Here is a 20,995-nt window from a genome sequence, read left to right as displayed (position 1 = left end):
GCACTCGGGCTACCAGTGATTATTCCTTCCTGCTTATTATAAGCCTGACCCAAACTTCTGAGATAATATCCTGTTTTGCCACTTTTGTCATGATGGCCATCACTGGAGACATACTTCAACCTATTTTGAACATACCATATATTGTTCTATTGTCTTCTGGAGATGCTACTCTTAGGAATGTGTTGGATATATACCATCCCACATCATAGTACTAGTGTGAGAATCACATGAAATCATAGATTTAAAGAAATAAAATAAAAAAAAATAAAACACAAAGTGCTATGTGGGTTAAATAAACTTTTGTAGATTGGCCTAGAAGCCTGTCAATTTCTGTGGGGAAATTAAGTGCAAATGCCTAACAATTTATTTACAAATATTGGGAATTAACTGCTTGTAAGTTTGTTGTTAGTCAGTAGTGTCTTATTTTTTGTGGCCTCGTTTGAAGTTTTCTTGGTAGAGATACTGGAGTGGTTTGCCATGCCCTTCTCCAGCTCATTTTCTCTGTGAGGAAACTGAAACAAACAGGGTTAAGTAACTTGCCCAGGGTCACACAGCTAGTAAGTGTCTGAAGCCACATTTGAACTCAGAAAAATGAGTCTTTCTGACTTCAGGTCCAGAACTCTATCCACTATGCCACCTCTCTGTTCATAAGTTGGGGATTGCCAAGATCGAAAAAATAGACATCAGTGTAAACTAGTGTACTTGGGGGAATTTTCACAGGAGGGGTCTTAAACTTAGCTTGAAGTGGGTAGATTGGGTTAGAATGAGAGCAGAAATTCTATTTTTTTACAGATAGGTGGTAGCAATGTAGGTAGTAAACTAATTTTACAGATGACAGAATTGAGACTCATGGAAATGAGAGCACCATCAAACTTTTGATTCTTGGTACTAATGGAGAGAAGGGGTAAATATAATAGAAAATGATGAATCATCTTTTATATTTGGCCATGGAATGTAATGTGAGACATACACAGGATTAGAGACACATTCAGCCTCATCCACGTTAGATGTGCACCCTTACCAACTCAGTGCCCCCACTTGACTTAGCTTTATGGCTTAAGAGTCAACTGTTCAGTGAGGGAAAAGTCCACTAATCAATTAATTTGTTTATGAATATTTAAGCATTTATTTTATTACTCAAAAGTCCTCCTGTGACTTGGAGATTCAAGTTGAGAACTCTTGGCCCCAGATGCCCTAGATTGGAATTAAAACCACAGCTCTTTACCATATTCTCTTGAAGTAATAAAATGAAGATTTAGGAAAATGAATCTGTGGCACCTAAAACACACAGTTTCTTGAAAAACAAAATAAGATTTATAAGCTTTTCTAAAGAGATTTTGCAAGTGGTTCAGATTTATGATGAGGAGAGAAAGCTATTGATACATAATATAATGAAATTCAGGATGTATTTATCAAAAGAAAAATTTACCTAGGAAAGGAGAAGGAAATTGGAAACCTTTGATATCCAAGAGGTAGCCAGTCCTATTAACGATACATGATTAAAAAAAAAATCATGAGACTCATCGTGTTCTGCTTTGTGATGAGAACACAATTCTTGATTTGGAGACCTTCACATGTGGGAAAAGCACTTGCTCAGTCTTACTAAAAATCTAGTATTTATGAAAAATGGTGGACAACAGGTTAAATAATGAAGAACCATCCTAGTTTTCTTGTTTTTGTTTTTGTTTTTGTTTTAACCCTTACCTTCCTTCTTGGAGTCAATACTGTGTATTGGCTCCAAGGCATAAGAGTGGTAAGGGTAGGCAATGGGGGTCAAGTGACTTGCCCAGGGTCACACAGCTGAGAAGTGTCTGAGGCCAGATTTGAACTTAGCACCTCCCGTCTCTAAGCCTGACTCTCATTCCACTAAGCTACCCAGCTGCCCCCACCATCCTAGTTTTTTGTTATAGAATTGTGGTTTTGATTCACAGGTCCAAATGAGTAAGGAAATTAAGAAACCAGGGGACAGCGTTAACTTCTATACTAGAGACAGATTATTCAGGCAGTAGAAATCTATGACATTTGAAGAAACATACGAAATAACCTATGGAAGGCAAAGTGATGTAGTAACAAGAGACCTGCCAATAGGACATGAAGTCAAGGTCTGGCTGTCACTACATAGCTTTGTGACTTTGGGCAAGTCACAACCTCCTTGGGTTTTATTTTTCTTCTCTGTAAAATAATGGAGTTGGACTAGTTCAGTTCCATGCTCCATGAGAGGGGTTCTTAATCTTTTTTTGGGTCATGGACTCTTTTGGCATTCTGCTCTCAGAATAATCTTTTTAAATAAATAAAAAGTGCTTAGAACTACAAAAGAGACACCCCCCACTCCGAAATCTATTCATGGACCCCTTCCATGCATCCCAGATAAAGAACCCCTGTTGTATGATCTAAATTCCTAGTTGTGGAAATCAGAGAGTTAAAAAAAAAATTACTGGTCTAGTTGTGACCCAGGGAAGCTATCATCTTTATGAATCATCCTGCCTGGATAACAGTGTTAAAAACAGTAAGACCCAAGCATTCATAAGTTACTTTTGGTTCACCTAAGTTAAAAGACTTCTGGAAGGATGGTTTTTGTTATTCTAAATTACTTTGAAATGGAAAAACCTATTACAGCCTTTGCCTGGTTGTTTGATTAAGAGCCAGGGGTAGGCAGGGAACATTTCTTACAGAAATGATAGGGTATCTATATATACTGAGTGTTGGTATTTTGATTTTGTCAACAGAAACTTCCAAGCAAGTTCAAGAAGATCTATGCTGAGTTTGAAAGTTTAATGGTAAGTGGCAGTGGCCCCTTTATTCTGTTCACTGTCTGTATTAATCCATTTGCTGATGAACTAATTTGAAGTCCTCATTCCAGAATATTTTATCTGTCCTTGTCTGACTTTAAGAAGTTTATGATCCCATTTTAGTGCTGCTAAAACAAGCATGTATGACTAATGAATTACACTCTTAGGAACCAACTTAAAGAGGACTTATGCCCCACATAAGGTCGATTTGCGTAATTAAGAAAAGCAGTGTGATATGCCTTTTTCTCTGATCAGACATTGAATGGTTATGTGCTCCAAGCTGCATTTTTCTCACCTTAACTCAAAACCACTTTTCCTCCCTGAGTGGGTATGTTTGCAAATGAAAAATAATTGAGTGGGATTTGGCAAGAGAGTTTGGGAGGTGCCAGGAGAGGTGCATGTTTGGACTGGTAGTACAAGACAGGCAGAGGCGAATCAAGGAAGGTGTGGATGGATAGCTTCGGAAGAGGGGTAATGGCTTGTTGGTAACAGTGGGCCACATACTTTGGCCTTTATTATGAAATTAATATTTGCATTCAAGCAAAAGGCACCCTGATAAGCACACAATCTTGGTCCATGTATCATGAAAATCCAGAAAGAGGAGAAATGGGCAGACTTTTCACATAGGATGTTTTGTTTTAATACATTAATGATGTTTAACTAAAGCAATCATTGTGATTTTGTATTCACCACAGATTTAAAAACACAAAAGCTTAGATTTATCTGAAAGTTGACTCTTTCACTTCAGTATTCAATCAGGAATATTTTGTTTCCTCCCTCTTAAGGATCCTTCCAGGAACCACAGGGCTTACAGGCTTACTGTCGCCAAACTGGATCCGCCTCTCATTCCCTTCATGCCCTTACTCATTAAAGGTAATCCAAATGAACAGGTAATGAGTATCTGAGGAGTCAAGAGGAGAAAGGGGGAAGGAGGAGCATCCTTATGCCTTCTCTGGCTTTTTTTTTTGTTGTTTGCTAGTTCTTGAAGGGCTAAGCGGGTTAGGAGAAGAAGTGGTCTGGGGGTTTTGAAAGTCTCCCTAGCAGAACTAAGCACTAGTTTAGAAATTTTACTAATCTCAAGTAAAGAGATTTTAGAAGTTAAACACCTGACATAAAAGGAGCCATTGTTAGCCTTGTACAATTACATTATGCAAATCAGTTGGTGTAATCTAGTGCAGTGCCATTGTGCTTTCTTCCTGTGACAAATTTCAATTGGTTATTAGCTTGTGGCTTTTTATTTCCTTACAGATATGACATTTACTCATGAGGGGAACAAGACGTTCATTGACAATCTAGTAAACTTTGAAAAAATGGTACGTACTCTAATAATCTCACCTCAAATGTTGGGAGGGAGTATTTCTTTCCCTCCGCCACCTGCAAAAAAAAAAAAAAATGCTTTCTGCTAATAAAAGAGGTAATTTCTTCATGTGCTGCTATGTAGAAACTCAAGGAAGTTATACATAAAGGATTTTGAAAGATTTGGCACAGAGTGACTCCCTATTTTATTGTCAGTTCTTTTTTGTGGGGCTGAATTGTATTTGTGTGGTTGGCTCACAGCGACCAGAGGCTGCTGGCTTTTATGTTCCTCGTTTCTCCTGTGACCGCCTGTTGCTATAATGTAGGAAGGCGACAGCCCGACTTCCGTGTTGTTTTTGTCACAAGGTTTGTGGAGCTAGCCTGCCCCAGGATGCCAGGGAAATGTTTATCTGCCTAACCTGACTTGGCTTCACTGAAGTAGACAAAAGACCATTCCGCAATACATTTCCACTGGAGGTTTATACTCGAGGGGCACAGTTTATACCAATCAATTTCACTCAGGGATGGAGAGAAAACTTTAAAAACCTTTGAAGTATAAGGTTCAAGACCTGCCTCTGACATATACTGGTTGAATGATCATAGGTAAGTTGTTTAACTCTTCAAAGCCACAGGAAAATATTTAAGACTGTAATTTGTTAACTCTAGACTTCAAGCTATAGAAAAGTTCCTAGGTGAGGCAGCTAGTTGGCTCAGTGGATTGAATGCCAAGCCTAGAGTTCAGAGGTCCTGGATTCAAATCTAGCATCAGATCTTTCTTCGTTGTGTGACTCTAGGCAAATTATTTAGCCCCAATGCCTAGACCTCACTGCTCTTCTGCCTTGGAATCAATACTTGTATCATTTCTGAGTCAGAAGGTAAGGATTTAAATTTAAAAAAGAAAAGTTGCCATTAGGTATCATCAGTAGAGGGAATTCCTATACCAATGTGGATGGGGCCAACTCCCCCAAAAGAAAAAAAAAGATATAAAAACAAGACTTCTAAACCTATGCTTGGAAATGAGTAATGGTATATGTTCTACTAAATCTTTTATGGATTGTGTAATGTAAACAAAAGGCCATTATCCTATGACGCTTTTATTGTTTTCCAAGCTTATATAAATATGATACTTTTCATTGTAGCATTATCTTATTTTCTGGAAAATTTGCTAGATGGTGCCATGTTGCTCTACATAATATAGGAAATTTGTTTATGCAGAAATATGAGATTTGATTAAGTTTTCCAAGTTTTTCAGTTGAGCTCCTGCTAAGTTAAATTTCCCATTGGGAGAACAAATGCTTTTACATCTTTGTTACTCATAAAATTTGGATTCACTGTGGACCTGAAGGATATTTGACTCCTTCCTTTTTTTATAGACTAAAAAACTCAACCATCTGAAACCTTCTGAAAAGGAATTCTCTAGATAACCAAGTTTTCCACATAGCTGAGGGTTTATCCCATTAAGCACCAAATCATGGTTCATTTATTTATTTGTTTGTTTTTAAGCCCTTACCTTACGTCTTGGAGTCAATACTGTGTATTGGCTCCAAGGCAGAAGAGTGGTAAGGATAGGCAATGGGGGTCAAGTGACTTGCCCAGGGTCATACAGCTAGGAAGTGTCTGAGACCAGATTTGAACCTAGGACCTCCCATCTCTAAGCCTGGCACTCAATCCACTGAGCTACCCAGCTGCCCCCCATGGTTTATTTTTTATCATTTGGGAGGGAAATCTTTCTAAAATACATTACATACTTTTTTCTCTGCCTTAATAAATACTGTATATAGAATGAAATGTATCCTTTTCTTGATGACTCCAAGACATCATTAACACCAACTATTTTACAATGCAATTGAGCAATAAGAGCTTCAAGGATGGAGGACATCCAAGAAAGAGAGGTATAGTATCCAGGAATAGGAAGATGACCATCATACTATCCTCTGCTCTGGCAGGACCACATCTGAAATTTTGACTTAGTTCTGGGCACCATATGTAAGGGCATCAGTACATTGGAGAATATACAGAGGAAAGCAACCAGGATAGCAAAGGGTCTCAAGTTAATGCCATCTGAGAATCAGTTGAAATAACTAGATATTTGGACAAGAAAAATGAAGACTTAGGAAGAATTGAGGTTGGGGGAAGATGATTATTCTGTTTGAAGGTCCTCATAGTAGAGGAATTAAATTTGATCTACCCATCCCCAGGTGGAAGAATTAGGAACAGCATAACAGTCAAAATTGCAAAGAGGCAAGTTTGGGCTTGATGGAAAGAAACATTTCCTAATAATTAGAGTTATGCAAAAGTTGAATGGTTGTCTCCAGAATTAGTGACTTCCCTCTCATCAGAGGTCACTGAACAAGACTAGATGAATATGCCTGAAGTGTTGTATAATCAATTCTTATTCAACCCCGAGTTGGTCTAGCTAACCTCTAAGACTCTTTCTTGTCTCTGTGACAACTTCCCTCTATATTTAAATGGTTCTAGACTCCTACATTTTTAGAATTATTGTCTATTTTTTGTAGTTTTTCCTTTCCTTTCCTAGCTATTCAATCTATCTGCTTACACAAGTCCCTAATTTCTTTTCTTATTTGTAGCTTCCAATCTTCTATGGAATCAGAAACTATATGGTCAAGTTTGCTAGTATTTATTAAAAACCTAAAAGTGGCTGACACTGCAAAATAAAACAAGAAAACCTTGGAATGAGGGCTAAGGGTTTCTCCTCTGAGTGACACGTACAATTTAATATGAGGACTTTGTGATAGTTATTTTGTATTCCTCAGAGGCCCTTCTTGTCACCTTCCTCATTCTCCACTATGTCTTAGTTAGACGATGTTGTTAGTTAACCAAGTTCTAGATCAGTGATTCCCAAACTTTTTTGCCCTACCACCCCCTTTCCAGAAAAAAATATTACTTTGTGCCCCTGGAAATTAATTTTTTTAAATTTTAATAGCAATTAATAGGAAAGATAAATGCACCTGTGGCCATTACCACTACCCTGGATTGCTATAGCACCCACCAGGGGGCAGTGGTGCCCGCTTTGGGAATCACTGTTCTAGATTGTCAAACTGTCAAAACAAAGACTTTTGTTTGGAAGAATTCAGAAGCTAATATCTATGAATAGTCGGTCAGCCCAATTTCTTGCTAGTTTAAAAAAATAGGATAATGGTAATACTAAAGTTGAAAAAAATACCACATCACAGGAGAACATAGGAAATCCTGTAACAATTCTAAATGAATCAGCGCCATCGAGCTTTGGCAATCGGCCAAGCCCAGACTATAACCATGCAAAGAAAAGCAGCCATTGCTCAGACCAGAGTTTTTAGATTTGGAACTTCTTGGAAAATAAAGTATATGCTCATATCTCTCAAAGATATTTAATCCTGAGGTCAATTCCTTCATCAGAACTTCTTGTCAAAGGTGATGTGCAATGGTTGTTTTCATTTCTTTTGCTGTTCGAGAGGCCACTGAGATCAGTGCTCTTCATTCATTTAACCTGAAGATTTTGAAATATTTTGCCAACTTAAAAGACAAACAAAATAGCTTCTCAGAAATAGAAACCACTTGCCAAATTATACAGAATATTTAAAAGGTGGACACAAGTCATTAATATCATTTTTTTTATCAGAAAGGATATTTGGGGCAGGTAGGACATGCAGGGGATGGAGAGCCTAGAGGAAAGAGGCCTTGGGTTCAATCTGACCTCAGACACTTTCTAGCTGTATGATCCTGGGCAAATCACAATCTCCATTGTACCTTACTGCTCTTCTGCCTTGGAACCAATACTTAATATTTATTCTACGATAGAAAGCAAGGGTTTGGGGGGGAGGATATCCACATTTGGATTCACACCATCATCATCATAGCTAATATTTATATAGTGTTTTAAGGTTTGCAAAGTAATCTACAACTTTTTTTTTATCTTCACAACAACTCTGGGAGGTAGGTGCTATTATTATTCCCCTCATTTTACAATTGAAGAAACTGAGGCAAAAAGAGCAGCCAAGTGATTTGTCCAAGGTGACACAGCCAGTAAGTATCTGGTCAGATTTCAACTCCCTTGTTCCATCTGTCTGCCTAGCTACCTTTCTCTGTGCTGAAGTATCTGTGCACAATGGCAAGAAGATAAGAGACCTCAATGTGTTCCCATTTGTCTAAAGCACATTTTGCCACAAGTGGGGAACTCTTCCAGCTCTCTATCTAGGATCCTGTCATGAGAAAAGTGTATCTGTTTTTGAAATGGCTCTTCCACAAATTGGATAGTATAGAAAGAAGGAATGGAAATCCTAAAAAGTGTTTCACCCCTAACCTCCATCCTAAGTGCAGGAGGAACTTGCTCCCCAGTATCCTTCTCTCAGCTGTCAGCTTCTGTGGCATCATGTATACTATTGGCAGAAGAAATCCCCTTCTTCCTGCTGCACAGCAAAATCATCTGTCAGGAAGACCAGTGTGGTTGGTTGTTCTTCTGTTGGATGACTGTCTCTAGAAACTGCACCTACCTACACAGGGAGCTAAAGTTACCAAAACAGTCAAGAACCCAGGTTGCTTAGCGTTCCATGGAGTGAAGCATATTAGTGGTAGACCACTGTGCCAGCATCCCTGCCCCCCCCCTTTTTTTTTATTTCAGCCTCTCCACCCTTGAGGTGTGAAATGAGGATTAGGGAATTTGTTGCATATTGGTTTTCAGGTTTTGTGGATATGAACAAAAGAGAATTCACACTCTGATCCTTATGCAAAAAAGGGGGGGCAGACATTCTTTCATTTTTTTTTTTTGGAACATAAAGGGGTATTCGGGAAAAGTGTTTGAATAAAGCCCTTAGTAGCTTTCTATGGCATCCATGAATATTTATAACATTTAGGAGCCTAGACTAGGAATGGATTAGCAGATAATGTGTTGGCCTGCTGCCACCATACCAGGCTGCATAAAGCTGAAAGGGTATTGTTGCATATATATAGCATGCTGATAGTCACAGTTGCTACTGTATTATGTGCTTGGTTCTATTTCAGACATACCCATATTTAGGTTTATTTATTTATGAATATCATTTTTAAACTAATAGTTTTATTTGGCATGAGAAGACTGGTACAAACTTCTGAGCACGCATCGTCTCCCCTCGAACAAAAAAAGAATGTTTTGAACCATTATTTTTTGCTTTGCAAATTGTAACCGAGATTCAACCCTTCTATCCTGCCAAGAGTGGAGAAATAAAAGACCCTACCTACCCACCCACCCACCTACCTACCTATGCAGCCACCCTGTACCAGCTCAATCTATAGAAAAAAAATCTACAGTGATCAAGTTTACTCTCTGTAAAACATGGAAGCAAACTAAATTCAGATCTTATAAATGCTTCCAATCAAATCTTGAGTGTCTATTCTAATTGAGGCACTGTCCAAGGATGTACAAGTCATGCCTTGAAGTTCCTACCTGGCTCAAAAAACTTGTGATTTAGTTGTGAGACAGAACATAATAAAATGGAGGAAACAGGCTGAATAACCATGACACATTTAAATCATTTAGCATTCCTACTTAAAAACATTTATGTATCTGCTATGTGTAAGAAATAGTAGATGATAAGGATACAAAAAAGAAATTTGGTATAATTCTTGTCCAGGCAAACTTCCAACAGCCCCAATAGAAAGAAAGCTCTCTGAGGGCAGGAATTGTCTTTGTATCACAGCTGCCCACCCACCCACACACCTAACACTGAGTCTTGTATATCCTATAATTGCCCTTTCAAAATAATTTGAATGCACTTATTCCTAGGGAGCTTTCAGTCTAGCATGGAGGATAAAACATTTCGACTATAATACAAAATAGACCATGAAAAGTGTTACATCTGATGTAACAACGGAAGAAATGCCTCATGGATATATTGCTAAAGGAACAGGAGAGAGTGAGACCCTCAGTGCAAAAAGAGGGAGGGATCACTGGGGGCCAAGGCTTCTAAGAAGGACTGAGGGCCATTTCTAAATGGGTAAAATTAAATGAACTTCTTAGCAAAGGCTATCAAATGTGATGCTTTCTTTGCTTCTATTGGGAGTTTTTCCAAATTCTTCAGAAGTTTGTTGTGATAGAGACTTCTGTGCATAGATATCTACATGTAGGCAACTTTCCTGCTAGTTTCAATGATGAAAACTTTTTCCAGTACTACCTTCTCTGTAGAACACCTAGTTATGGTGTGAGCTATACAAAGCTGTTTACCATTTCTTTTCTTTTCTTTAAAAATTGTTTTATTTAGAATATTTGTCCATGGCTCCATCGTTCATGTTTTTCCCACCCCTCTACTTTCCCCCCTCCCAGAGCTGATGAGCAATTCCACTGGGTTATACATGTATCATTGTTCAAAACCTATTTCTGTGTTATTCATATTTGTAGAAGAGTGAACTTTTAACGCCAAAACCCCAGTCATATCCACATTGAACTATGTGATCAATCATATGTTTTTCTTCTGCATTTCTATTCCCGCAGTTCTGTTTACCATTTCTACAACCCACTACCCACTACCACCAGAGACAATCTGTTTTGCTTTTGTATAGTTCTAACTATTCAGCTTTTCCTTCTATCAATCCTGAAAAAATAATCAAAGAGAAAAGTTTCCATAGCAGTTTTGTTCATTTCCTTAGAAAGAGAGAATTCACACACATATATGTGAGAGTCCAGGTAAACTGAACTCTCCAAACAGATACTACTTCAGGTTTGTATACTTTTTAAATTTGTGGAAAAGTTGGGGAGAAGGTGAGTAATCTAGGGGATTACTAATTAATTAGTAATTAATTCATACAAGAGATGTTCAGTGTCCATTTGGAATGTTATGTATATAGCTTGGATTGTTCATCAGGACTCAAGACTTAGTCCTGATAAGGAGCAACCTTGGAGTCATTTGTAAGATTTAGGAATTTATTTCAGGACCAAGGTGGTATTTACCCAGGTATAGGATTTATGCCTATGATAGGCACCTTATAGCCAAGATAGGTACCTCTGGCTTATCTTTAAATCTCCTCTCCAGAGTCAGTATAGTGGGGTAATTCTGATAAAACCAGGCTATAAGTTTTAGGATCAATTAGAGATACCTGGAAAAAAATGTATCCTGGTCAGATCATTCCCATATTCACTATTATTGTCACTTCTACACTTTCTTAAGGCTAGATTTTCTTCTTTGCCACTTCTACCCACTGCTTCTAGGTCTACTCTTCAGGATAAGTAAATTTTACTCTGCTTCCACATGACTGACAATCAGTCTACAACTGTTATGTTGCCCCAAGTCTTCTCTTCTCCAGGCTAAACAAATCAAGTTCCTTAAACTGAGTCTCATGTGTCATTTATTTGAAGCCCTTCACCATCTTAAGTGTCTTCCCCTGGAAGCTCTCCAGGGTATCAGTGTCCTGCTCAAAATATGGTATTCAGAACTAACCGATATTCTAGATGGGCTGTGAGCAGGACAGAGGACAGGAGGACTATCTCCTCCCTAGTCTCTCTCTCAAAAAAAGAGAGAGGGAAAAGAGAAGGAAGAGGAAAGAAATAAGAAATGATGAAAAGGAGGGATGGGAATGAGAGATTGAATGAGTATTTTATTAGGGGAAAAACAAAGAAAGAAATTGAAATGGAATTATTGTTAGCTGGAGAAATCCAATTAGTCTTGTAAGCTGTACTAACCTGAAATATGACTCTTCTAATTTACAAACCTGTATAAAGTTCATACTCCTCCAAATGGTAGCAAAATAGTTTATATGATCCAATTGGCTCAATCAATAAACATTTATCAGGTGATTGCTATGAGACAGGCATTATGCAGCACTGAGGATACTAAGAAAAACAAAGTAATTCCTATCCTAAAGTAACTTACTTCTTAATGGAGACAATATGTAACTGAATAGGAACATTTGAGATGCATTTTGAATATGAGATTAATAATTTCTAAAGGGAAGGCCCAAATAGACTGGAAGAGGAGGGAATATTGGGAAAAGCTTCATGAAGAAAATGGCATTTGACCAGATCCTCGAAGGAGCCAAGATTGGCATGAGGCAGGAATGAGAGAATTTTTATTTTAGTTTTGCTTGAGCATTGATTTATTTCAAATGATGCCATGAAGCCCCTACCTGGCTCAAAAAGTTTATGATTTAGTTGCTGAAACAGAACATAATAAAATGGAGGAAATAAAGTTGCTAGCCTAAGGGATGGGAGGACAGTTTTACTCTCTATAGTAAAAGAAAAGTTGAGTGCATGAGGTTTTGGTGGAAAGATAATGAAATCTGTTTCTGACATGTTGAATTTAGGATGTCTCCTGGACATCCAGTTCAAGATGTCTGAAAGGTTGAGAGATTGGAGATGAGCAGAGAGATTGGGGCACAATAGATAGATTTGAGAATCATCAGCATAGAGTTGGTAAATAAACCCATGTACCCTGGTGAGCTCACCAAATGAAGTAGTTTATAGGGAGAAGAGGGCCCAAAGCAGAACCCTGAGGACACTTATAGTTAGAGGAAATGATCTGAATGATAACCTAATAAAGGCAAAAGGAATGGTCACATAGGGAGGAGAACTGTGTGACCCTGAATAAGTTACTTAACCCCTATTGCCTAGCCCTTACCACTCTTCTGCCTTGGAACCAATGCACAATATTGATTCTAAAATGGAAAGTAAGAGTTTTTTTAAAAGACCATTGAATTTGGCAAATAAGAGATCACTAGAAATTTTGGAGAGAGCAATTTTGGTGGCATGATAAGATTGGAAGCCAGATTGTTAAGGGGTTAAGAAGAAAATCAGAAGAAAAAAATAAAGGTATCTATTATATATGGTGAAAAATGTAGCTACAAAGGGCAGAAGAGACAGAAGATGATGGAAGGGATGGAAGGATCAAGTGAGAATTTTTTCAGGATAAGGGAGATCTAGGCATGTTTACAAGCAGTAGGAAATGAGCTGGTATAGAGGAAGAGATTGAAAAAAGATGATAAGAGTAGGGGTGACATAAAGGGCAGTCTGTTGGGGGAGACAGGTTGGAAAAGGATCACTTAAACAAGTAGAGAGGTCATTTTTGGTAGTGACAGTGGCGAAGGAGCAGAGAGCAGCAGAAGACACCTGAGTAATAAGAATGATAGGAAGTGGGGAGAAGAGAAAAGAGAACTCATAGAAAACAGCCTCTACTTTTTTTTCTGCAAAATATGAGACAAAGTTTTTACCTGAGAGATTATGAAGAGGGAGAGTCAAGGGAAATTGTATGATTTTCTCCATTTTTGTTCAGTAGCACATGTGTAGGAGTGAAGATGGTGAATGATGAGAATGATCCAATGCTGAAGCTTAGATGGGGATAATTGATGATATGATAAGGGGAATAAGGATTCAAGAAATGAGCATAGTAGAGAGTTGAATTAGTTCACTAAGGGGTCAAGATGGGAAGAAGATGGGGTACAGAGGAGATGGTCTGGGAAAGAATTGAGAGGTCAAGGGACTGGAGATCATAGTGCAGATGAAGGGTGGAATTATGTAAGGGAGGGGAGAGAGAGTGGGGAGAGAGAGAAACGAAAAAGCAAAAGAATATGACCGGAGAAGAGAATAAATATCAGAATTCTTGAACATGGAGGTGGTACATTTGTAGGTGATGGCAAGATTGAGAATATGACCATCTTTGAGTTTGGCTGAAATAAGGTGGTTGTTGTCTTGCCAGGACTTCTGAGCCTAAAAGTTGGTCCCAAGCAGAGGGATGTGGCAATGAGACAGGCAGCATGGAGTAGTGGATGAAAAGCTGGCCTCAGAATGACGATAACTATACATTTAAAATGTGGAATCTCAGAAGGGTGGCCCCTTTTACAATTTTCTGGCAAGAACTCCAGATTAGGGGCAGAATTGGATTTGCTTATGAAGTAAGACAATATTTATTTTAGTAGATGCCAGGAAGTAAAAACCTATATATTTTTATTTTTTAGTTGCCAGCATCACAGGAACTTGCTGGATTTGCTTTGTGGAGACCATCCCTCCTGGCAGGGGTGTGAAAGTCTTGAGTAATGCTACTTGGCTCTGTCTCTGTCTTGCCAGTTAGGTCATGAAGTCGACATACTTTTATCCTCAGTTACATTCAGAATAAATGTGAATATCTACTTGCTGTTTGCCTAACATTAGAATGAGAGTTAAAAAACATTGCTGAAGTTTCATGGTACAATGAAAAGAGCTAAGCATTTGAAATCAGAAGTCCTGGGTGCAAGTCTTCTCTCCACTACTTACTACCAGTACGTCATTTAACCTGTCTGGGCCTCAAGTTCTTCACCTGTAAAATGAAGGAGTTGGCTTAGGTATCTAAGGCCCCTTTAAGCTCCAAATTGTTGGTCTTATATTTCAGCTCTTTAGCCTGAATTTTATTCTGTTGCACCTTAAGGGATGAGAGTTGTCTGCCAATGGTTGGAGGACTACCTAAACTTAAAATGTTAAGTCTGTTTCTTCTTCTGCAAGATAAAAATCTAGCAGAATTGCAGCTACATTGGCAAGGTTCATCCATTCCTAACCAGAGTGCATATGACTGGCAGTATTATGCTGACCTAATGAAGCAAAAAAATAGTCCCCCATGCAAAAGCAAGGTGTGAATTTTGAGATGTAACTAAAGTTATCTTTGAGTACAATTAAAAAGGATATATCAAAATTAAAACTATTGTTAAAATTAATCAAAGATTTAGAAAGGTAGAACCAAACTCTCAAGCTGAAAATTACTGATTTAAACAATTGTTCTCACATTTTAAACTACATAATGAGGTAAAAATTACGAAGCCTCAGAGCATAGCTCTAAAGAGTAGTCTAAAACTGAAGTCAGAATGAAATGTTTTAGCTTTCAAAACTAAAAAGCAGAACAATTACTTCCCACGAAATGGTATAGGAAGAGGTTTCTGACCCCTGCTAATTGTTTTATTATTCTTCAGAGGGGAATACAGGCAGCATTTCCCAGGGTTTCCAGTAATTACACTCCATTCAATATCAGAAGAATTACAATAATTCTGCATGGAATATACTTGTGCCCTTCAGATGCAAAGCCTTTGGAGAAGTGGAAAAAACAACTTAAAGTAAATTAGCATGAAAATTATCGTAGTTACTGTTTATTTGAGGGCTCCATATATAAGAGGCTAATTATACATTGTATGCTACATTTTCTTGGAGGTATTTGTAATATATTTCTCATGCTGACCAAAAGATGTGTGAGTTTTAGGGTCCTTTATAAAAAATAAAAAAAACCATGAACTTTACCAATTTTTCTCCCTTTGTCTATGAGAAAATACTTGGGCATGAACAGTTCAGACTCATGTCACTTCCCAGTGTCCCAGAGTAGCAGTAGTTGCCAAGATCTTATGAGTATTCCTTTTAATATTAAAAAAATTAGGAATCTTCTTTGAATGATTTTCATCTTATATGAATTGGTTTTTAAAAAAAGATCATTGAGGCTCTCTCAGATTCATTTTCTATCACCTGGTAATGCGAGAGGCCAGGGGAAGGTGTAGAGGGTGGGGGGAACATGACAGCTCCAAGGTTTGAGAGTCACTTTCCCTGTGTGGAGTCTTATCAATTTTCTTGCTATTGTTAAAGTTAATTCACCATCTCTATGGAGCCACCTTTAGAATATAAGCAGCAAAAGCCTCGTTGAAACAGCACACAAAGATTGAGGGGTCCTTGCTAACATTAAAATGCCATATTCCAAAAAAAAAATCCATATCCCCTGCTATGGAATGATGTTTTGTCTCACAGATTAAAAAATATATTCCTGGCCTTAAAAAAATTTTTTTAAACTAAAAAGAAATGAAAACACAAAAGATTTCCTTCCAGCCATCTGAATTTAACCAAAAGGCTTTAAAAAGAATTAATATTAACCTGAAATATACTTTAGCCCAGAAGGTTAATAGATTTGAAAGGATAGTAAATCACACATCACTGTGTAGTAGCACATTTGAGATAAAATGTTTTTCTAGATAGAGAGAGATTGACTAGAATTGTGATTTTATTGTTACAGAGAACTACCACGTGGAGAAACTCGGTCTATCCATGCAGGTTGACAATATCTCTGCAATTTATCTTCTTAGTTGCTTGGGGCACAGAGCGATTTAGCAATTTGACCATAGTCACCCAACCAGTAGGTGTTTAAGGCAGGACTTGAACCCAAGAATTCCTGACAGCAAAACTATCTGTCCATTAGTCTATACTTTACCCATAACTACAACCATACCTATCTACCCTATTGTCTATCTACATGTCTACCTACTTATAGACATTTCTTACAAATGCATGTTACTGTTATTATTAACTAAAGGCAGGAAAACAATACAGAAATAAGCTAGATGATGTTGATTGCTCTCCTATCAACCCAGCAGATAAAAAAACAAAACAAAACAAAACAAAAGCCCTTATCTTCCATCTTAGAATCAATACTGTGTTTTGGTTCCAAGACCGAAGTGAGGTAAGGACTAAGGGATGGGGGATAAGTTATTTACCCAGGGTCACACAGCTAGGAAGAGTCTGAGGTCAGATTTGAATCCTGGGCTTCTCTCATCTTCACTCTTGGCTCTCTGTCCACTGAACGACATAGCTATCCCACCACCATAACAAATTTTTAAAAATCTCTAAATTTGTAACAACCTACCTATAGTGTCATGTAAATAGAGTTTCGGTTATGGAAATATCAAAAACTTATAAAAATACAGAATCAAAACTGGGGACAAGATTTTCAGTTTATACTTTCACTCAAAGCTTTAATGTTTTTGCTTATTTGTTTTATTTTGATTTGCTTTGCTTTTTCGACGGGCTCCTACTGGCACAAACCTTCAGCCTTGCTAATCTAAATGGCTTTCCAAGGCAATAGATGATTCTATCTAGTTGTCTTCATAATCCTTACATTACTTTCTGGCTCTACATCCTATAATTCTATGAACCTATCATCCCATTTCCCAGCCAGCACTCCTCTAAACCTTTTCCTTCTGCCTGCTAAAAATGGGTGACCCTGCAAAACGAATGATTTCTTGATTCTGTGTCTTACTTGCTTCTTGATACTTGATTGCTTCATAGTCTATTTTAGGTTGGGAAACACCCATAAAACATTCTGAAATCACTACAAACCTAGAGCTTCAGCACTGACCCTAAACTTCCATGTTTTGGCAGATGTTATCATATCTCTGCAGGCCACTGGCAAAAGTATCAAGAGAAGGAAATGGACTGCTTTCCAACATCCTTTTTTTCATTTTTTGCTTCCAGTAGCTTATGTTTTTAGGATGGCCTTAGAGGATCTTTCCTGCCCAATGGCTAAAGCTCTCTATCTGACCCTCCTCTGCCTCTCCCAACTCAAAAACCCTCTCCCAGGGGGAAGCTGGGTGGCTCAGTGGATTGAGAACCAGGCCTAGAGACGGGAAGTCCTAGGTTCAAATCTAGCCCCAGATACTTTCCAGTTGTGTGACCCTGGGCAAGTCACTTGACCCTCCCATTGCCTAGGCCTTACCCCTCTTCTGCCTTGGAACCAATACAGAGTATTAATTCCAAGATGGAAGGTATGGGAAAGAAGAAAGAAAGAAAAAAAAAACCCTCTCCCCATGTTCTTTATCAAAACTTACTAGTGAGGGGCTGCTAGGTGGCTAAGTAGATAAAGTTCCAGGCCTGGATTTGGGATCACCTGGATTCAAATCTGGCTGCAGACATTCCCTGAGCAAGTCACTTAACCCCAGTTGCTTAATCATTACCTTTCTTCTGCCTTGGAACCAAAACTTATGTCAATTCTGTGACAGAAGATAAGAATTTAAAAAACAAACAAACAACTTAACTTGTGTGTCTCATTATGAAATATGCTGCCCTCAGCCAGCTGTCTGTTAGAAAGGATAAAATTAGTTCCTTCCCTATATAGTATTATAGTTACAAAAAATTTAATGTGTTACTTCTACCAGGTGTATTTGCAAGGGCTTCAATTCCTTAACCCAAAGGAATGGGAGAATTTCTGGCATTAGAACAGAGAAGTGGAAGAGATTATTTCTTTGGGAGAGGGAGGATGTCAGCTATAAATATACTTACTACCTGTAAATAAGGCCAGCCTGGCTATCTAGCTGAAGAATTTAATTTAAATAATATTTAGTTAAATTTTTAAAATTCTATTATGTTTTTTGTAGGTTAACTCCCAAATTTTTTATAAATTTTGTAGAATATACTAGCTTTTTTGACTATCAAATAAAATCAGCACCTCAGGGTCAGAAGAGAACACATCCATTTGGCTCCAACAGTTCTTTCTCTAGAGATAAATAAGCATTCCACTTGGGATTTTCTTGACAGAGAGACTGGAGTGGTTTTCCATTTCCTTCTCCAGTTCATTTTACAGATGAGGAAACTGAGGCAAACAAGTTAAGTGACTTACCCAGAATCACACAGTAATAAAGGTCTCTAGTGACTGGCTTTGAACTGAGGAAGATGAATCTAGACTCAGCACACTATCCACTGGACCGCCTAGCTGTCCTTACTAGATCTACTACTTATCCAACTTTAGCATTCCATTTCCTATAAAGTCTTCATGTCTATAATGTTCGCCCTCCTCATCTGGTACCTGTTAGCATCTTTAGCTTCTTTGGAGGTTCAGTCCAAGTTCCAGTTTCTATTCAGACTCTTTCCTGGATCTTTACTGTCCTTCTCCTCTGCCTTCTACACTGAAAGTACTCTCTCCCTCTGCAAATCACCTTCTATGTGTCCTTTGCATATTGGCTTCATTCCTTATCATGTAACTGAAAAGGTTTTCTCTAGACTCCCTACTGTTATTTTCATTGCCAAATCTCATGGTCTTTCTTAGTCCTTATCCTTCTTGACTTCTTTAGGGCATTTGACACAGTTGACCACTCTTTTCCTCCTAAATATTCACTCCTTTCTGGGTTTTCATGATATTCTTTTCTCCCAATTTGACAGCTTCGACTTAGTCTCCTTTGCAAATTTATTATCTATGTGGAGCTCCCTAACAATGGGTGTAAGATGCCGTGATTAGAGCACTAGGCTTGTAATCAGGAAGGCGCATCTTCATGAGTTTAATTCTGGCTTTAGACACTTACTAGCTGTATAACCCTGGGCAAGTCCTCAGTTTCTCATTTACAAAAGAGCTGGAGAAGGAAATGGCAAATCATTCCAATAACTTTGTTGAGAAAACTCCAAAATGGGGTCACAGAGTTGGAAATAACTGAACATCAACAATGGGTGTACCCCACAACTCTGTCCTAGGTCCTCCTCTGGGTTCTTTTGACACTTTCATCTTCGGTAATCTCATCAATTTCATGGGGACAATTAATCTCTCTCTTGATGATTCTGAAATCTTATTCTCACACCTCATCCCAGCCTCATTGAAGCCCTATTTTTTTCAAAACCCTGTCCAGCTAATGCCTACAAGACCTTTCCTAATACCCCCAACCACTAAAGTCCTCTCAAAAGAAAGTCATATGAATGTTGAACATATTTTAATGTATTTATTTGTATACATAAAATTTAAGTTTATTGAGATGGGGGCGGGTTAAGATAGAGGAATGGAGGATTGTTTCTTTGAAGTGATTTGGGGCAAGGTCAGGATGAACTCTAGTTGAGGAGATAAAATAAGTAAGACTTCTATGTAGAGGCTGGTTTTATGACACTTATGTTTAGGCCATCCTTTTTGAGGAGGTTTTCTCCACTTCTAGGGCAGATGCAATATCCACAAATATGATCATATTAGTACCAGGAAATGGGCATAAAAATGCATCTTTTGCCATGAGGGATATCTTCAGGAAAAACACTGCTTTTTCATTTTTTTTCTTTTGTGTTTTCTGAAAAGAATAAGGGGAACACAGATATAAAATGAGATTAAAACTCCTCCTGAACATCTTACCTTACAAAGATGAATTCCTTATCTTTGTGGATTTTTACAGAGAAGCCTCCAGGTCATGCAGTTTCTCATCATGCCAACTATGGCTACACTAAATGTGGTTGTTTTTCTTGGCAGGTTCCATCACTTGTTACATTGATTGATGTGCCTTTTTTTTCTCCTTTTTAGCGCATGATTGCTAACACGGTCAGAACAGTGAGGTACTGCAGGAGCCAACCCTTCAGTAAGTTATACGTTATATCCTGCCTTCTGGGTCTTGATGGTATGACTGTTTTTTAATGAGGATATTAATAAAGCTTGAGATGCCAGGTAACTTGGTGACTATATCACACACTTGGGACTCCAAACTCCAAGAGAAAAGGTGTTGGACTGAAGGCCTTCCATTGCATTTTGGTTGTTACAAAGCTAAATGGTAAAAATAGGAAGGCCACTCTAGCACTAAATTTAAGGGAGGAAAAAGAATGAATTTAAGAGCATCATTTTGATGTTCCTAATGTGGCCTTTGAAGCTATATAGGAAAAGATTATGACAAGATTGCCCAGGTAATCCAGCCTTATCCCAGCTTTTCCTCTGACTCATTGTTTGATGTTGGGTAATTCACTTAAACCCTTTATGACTCAGTTCCATCATTTATAAACAGGAGGAGATAATATTTTATCATCTGTCCAGAAGTGTTGTAAGAATTAATTAATGCCTGTGATATATTTGCAAAAGATGCTATGCAAAGAAAGTATTTTCCCTCCTATATTAAGTTAAGTTGTATGTATTTTTTCCTTTTCATAAAGGCACCAGACAAAATGTGTGACCGAATCACAATAAATCAGTGTCATCGAATTCAGCCCAGGGCACCATGTTATCATGGCACCTTGGTTCTAGCTTTGATGTGGGTCCTGTGTGGGTGGGCCGGTAGGGAGGTTAGAGAAATTTGACTCCCTAAAACTGGACTGGAGAAGGAAGGAGATATACTTTGGGGCATTTTTTTTTACTGTAGACTTTATTTCATTAGTCATTTGTAGAAATTTGAAAATTAACTCATAATTAATATGTGATAGAGGTGACCCCCACAAGTCTCCGTGGTGC

General features: G+C 38.1%; 1 protein-coding gene across 1 annotated transcript in view; it reads left to right on the top strand.

Moving 5' to 3' along the window:
• The window catches only part of RAPGEF4 (Rap guanine nucleotide exchange factor 4), a 280,672-nt gene that overhangs the window by 255,754 nt on the left and 3,923 nt on the right, over nucleotides 1–20,995 (top strand). The window contains exons 24-27 of the mRNA XM_044669788.1: nucleotides 2,727–2,777; nucleotides 3,575–3,662; nucleotides 4,038–4,102; nucleotides 20,084–20,138. Of these exons, the coding sequence (XP_044525723.1) occupies nucleotides 2,727–2,777; nucleotides 3,575–3,662; nucleotides 4,038–4,102; nucleotides 20,084–20,138 (259 nt within the window). The remainder of the gene's footprint in view (nucleotides 1–2,726; nucleotides 2,778–3,574; nucleotides 3,663–4,037; nucleotides 4,103–20,083; nucleotides 20,139–20,995) is intronic.

The sequence above is a fragment of the Gracilinanus agilis genome, chromosome 3 (genome assembly GCF_016433145.1).
Source record: "Gracilinanus agilis isolate LMUSP501 chromosome 3, AgileGrace, whole genome shotgun sequence".
NCBI lineage: Eukaryota > Metazoa > Chordata > Mammalia > Didelphimorphia > Didelphidae > Gracilinanus > Gracilinanus agilis.
Note: the sequence above shows the minus strand (reverse complement) of the source record. Positions and strands in the feature narration are given on the sequence as shown.